Source organism: Oryzias melastigma, linkage group LG11 (genome assembly GCF_002922805.2).
Source record: "Oryzias melastigma strain HK-1 linkage group LG11, ASM292280v2, whole genome shotgun sequence".
Lineage (NCBI taxonomy): Eukaryota > Metazoa > Chordata > Actinopteri > Beloniformes > Adrianichthyidae > Oryzias > Oryzias melastigma.
This window is the reverse complement of record NC_050522.1, coordinates 27143801-27144804: the sequence shown is the minus strand read 5'-3', so window position 1 is coordinate 27144804 and position 1004 is coordinate 27143801. Positions and strand designations below refer to the sequence as shown.

General features: G+C 51.7%; 1 protein-coding gene across 14 annotated transcripts in view; it reads left to right on the top strand.

The window, feature by feature from the left end:
* Positions 1 to 1004, top strand: part of ptk2aa (protein tyrosine kinase 2aa) — a 53821-nt gene that overhangs the window by 30578 nt on the left and 22239 nt on the right. For all 14 annotated transcript variants that reach the window (XM_024261635.2, XM_036214371.1, XM_024261634.2 and 11 more), the window contains one exon: positions 524 to 588. In XM_024261635.2, the coding sequence (XP_024117403.1) occupies positions 524 to 588 (65 nt within the window). The remainder of the gene's footprint in view (positions 1 to 523; positions 589 to 1004) is intronic.

Here is a 1004-nt window from a genome sequence, read left to right as displayed (position 1 = left end):
TCTCCTCTCTCCTCCTGTCTCCTCCTCCCTCCTCCTGTCTCTTCCTCCTCTCTCCTCTCTCCTCCTCCTGTCTCCTCCTCCCTCCTCCTGTCTCTTCCTCCTTCCTCCTCTCTCCTCCTCCTGTCTCTTCCTCCTTCCTCCTCTCTCCTCTCTCCTCTCTCCTCTCTCCTCCTCCCTTGTCCTCTCTCCTCCTCCCTCCTCCTCTCTCCTCCTCCCTCCTTCTGCCTCCTCCTGCCTTCTCCTCCCTCCTCCTCCCTCCTCCTCCCTCCTCCTGTCTCCTCCTCCCTCCTCCTCTGTCCTCCTCTCTCCTCCTCTCTCCTCATTCCCCCTTACCTCCTCCTCCCTCCTCCTGTCTCCTCCTGATGTCATGATAACTGAGGAGCAGAGCAGCCTCCTGACAGTTATTTATTTGTTTTCTTCTCAGACGTTTCTGAAGTTGAAGTGTCTATCCTTGTTATCCCGGATCATTCCGGCTCTGATCGTTTGTTCCAGGATTAACGTCTGTGTCGTCCTTTGTCTTTAGACTGTCTAACAGTGAGAAGAAGCTAGACGCCGTAAAAAGTGGCGTCCGGGCGATCTCCGTCTCGGGTAAGTTAAGTCTTCCTTCTTTCTCTTGGTAACACGTTTGTTTTTTCTTCCTCACATGTCTCCATTCACTCGTATCCATTTTACTTCCTGGTTCTCTGGACGCCTTTCCCGTTTGATTGGTTGAAGGTCTAGTGCGGGGGTCGGCAACCTGCGGCTCCGGAGCCGCATGCGGCTCTTCAAGCACTCGCTTGCGGCTCAGTGGCGCTTTTTCTAAAATGTTTGAAAATAATAAAAAATGACCTCAATTGATTGGAGGAAGAGGCGTATACGCAGGCCGTGAAAATTAGTTGGTGTCAACATTTTGACTACCATTTTTTTAACAGTACAGGACCACAGAACAGCCGACACTGTGAGGAGAGTCACTCATACACACACCACTCTCACTCATGGTGCCGGTAAAACACTCAAGTCCCATA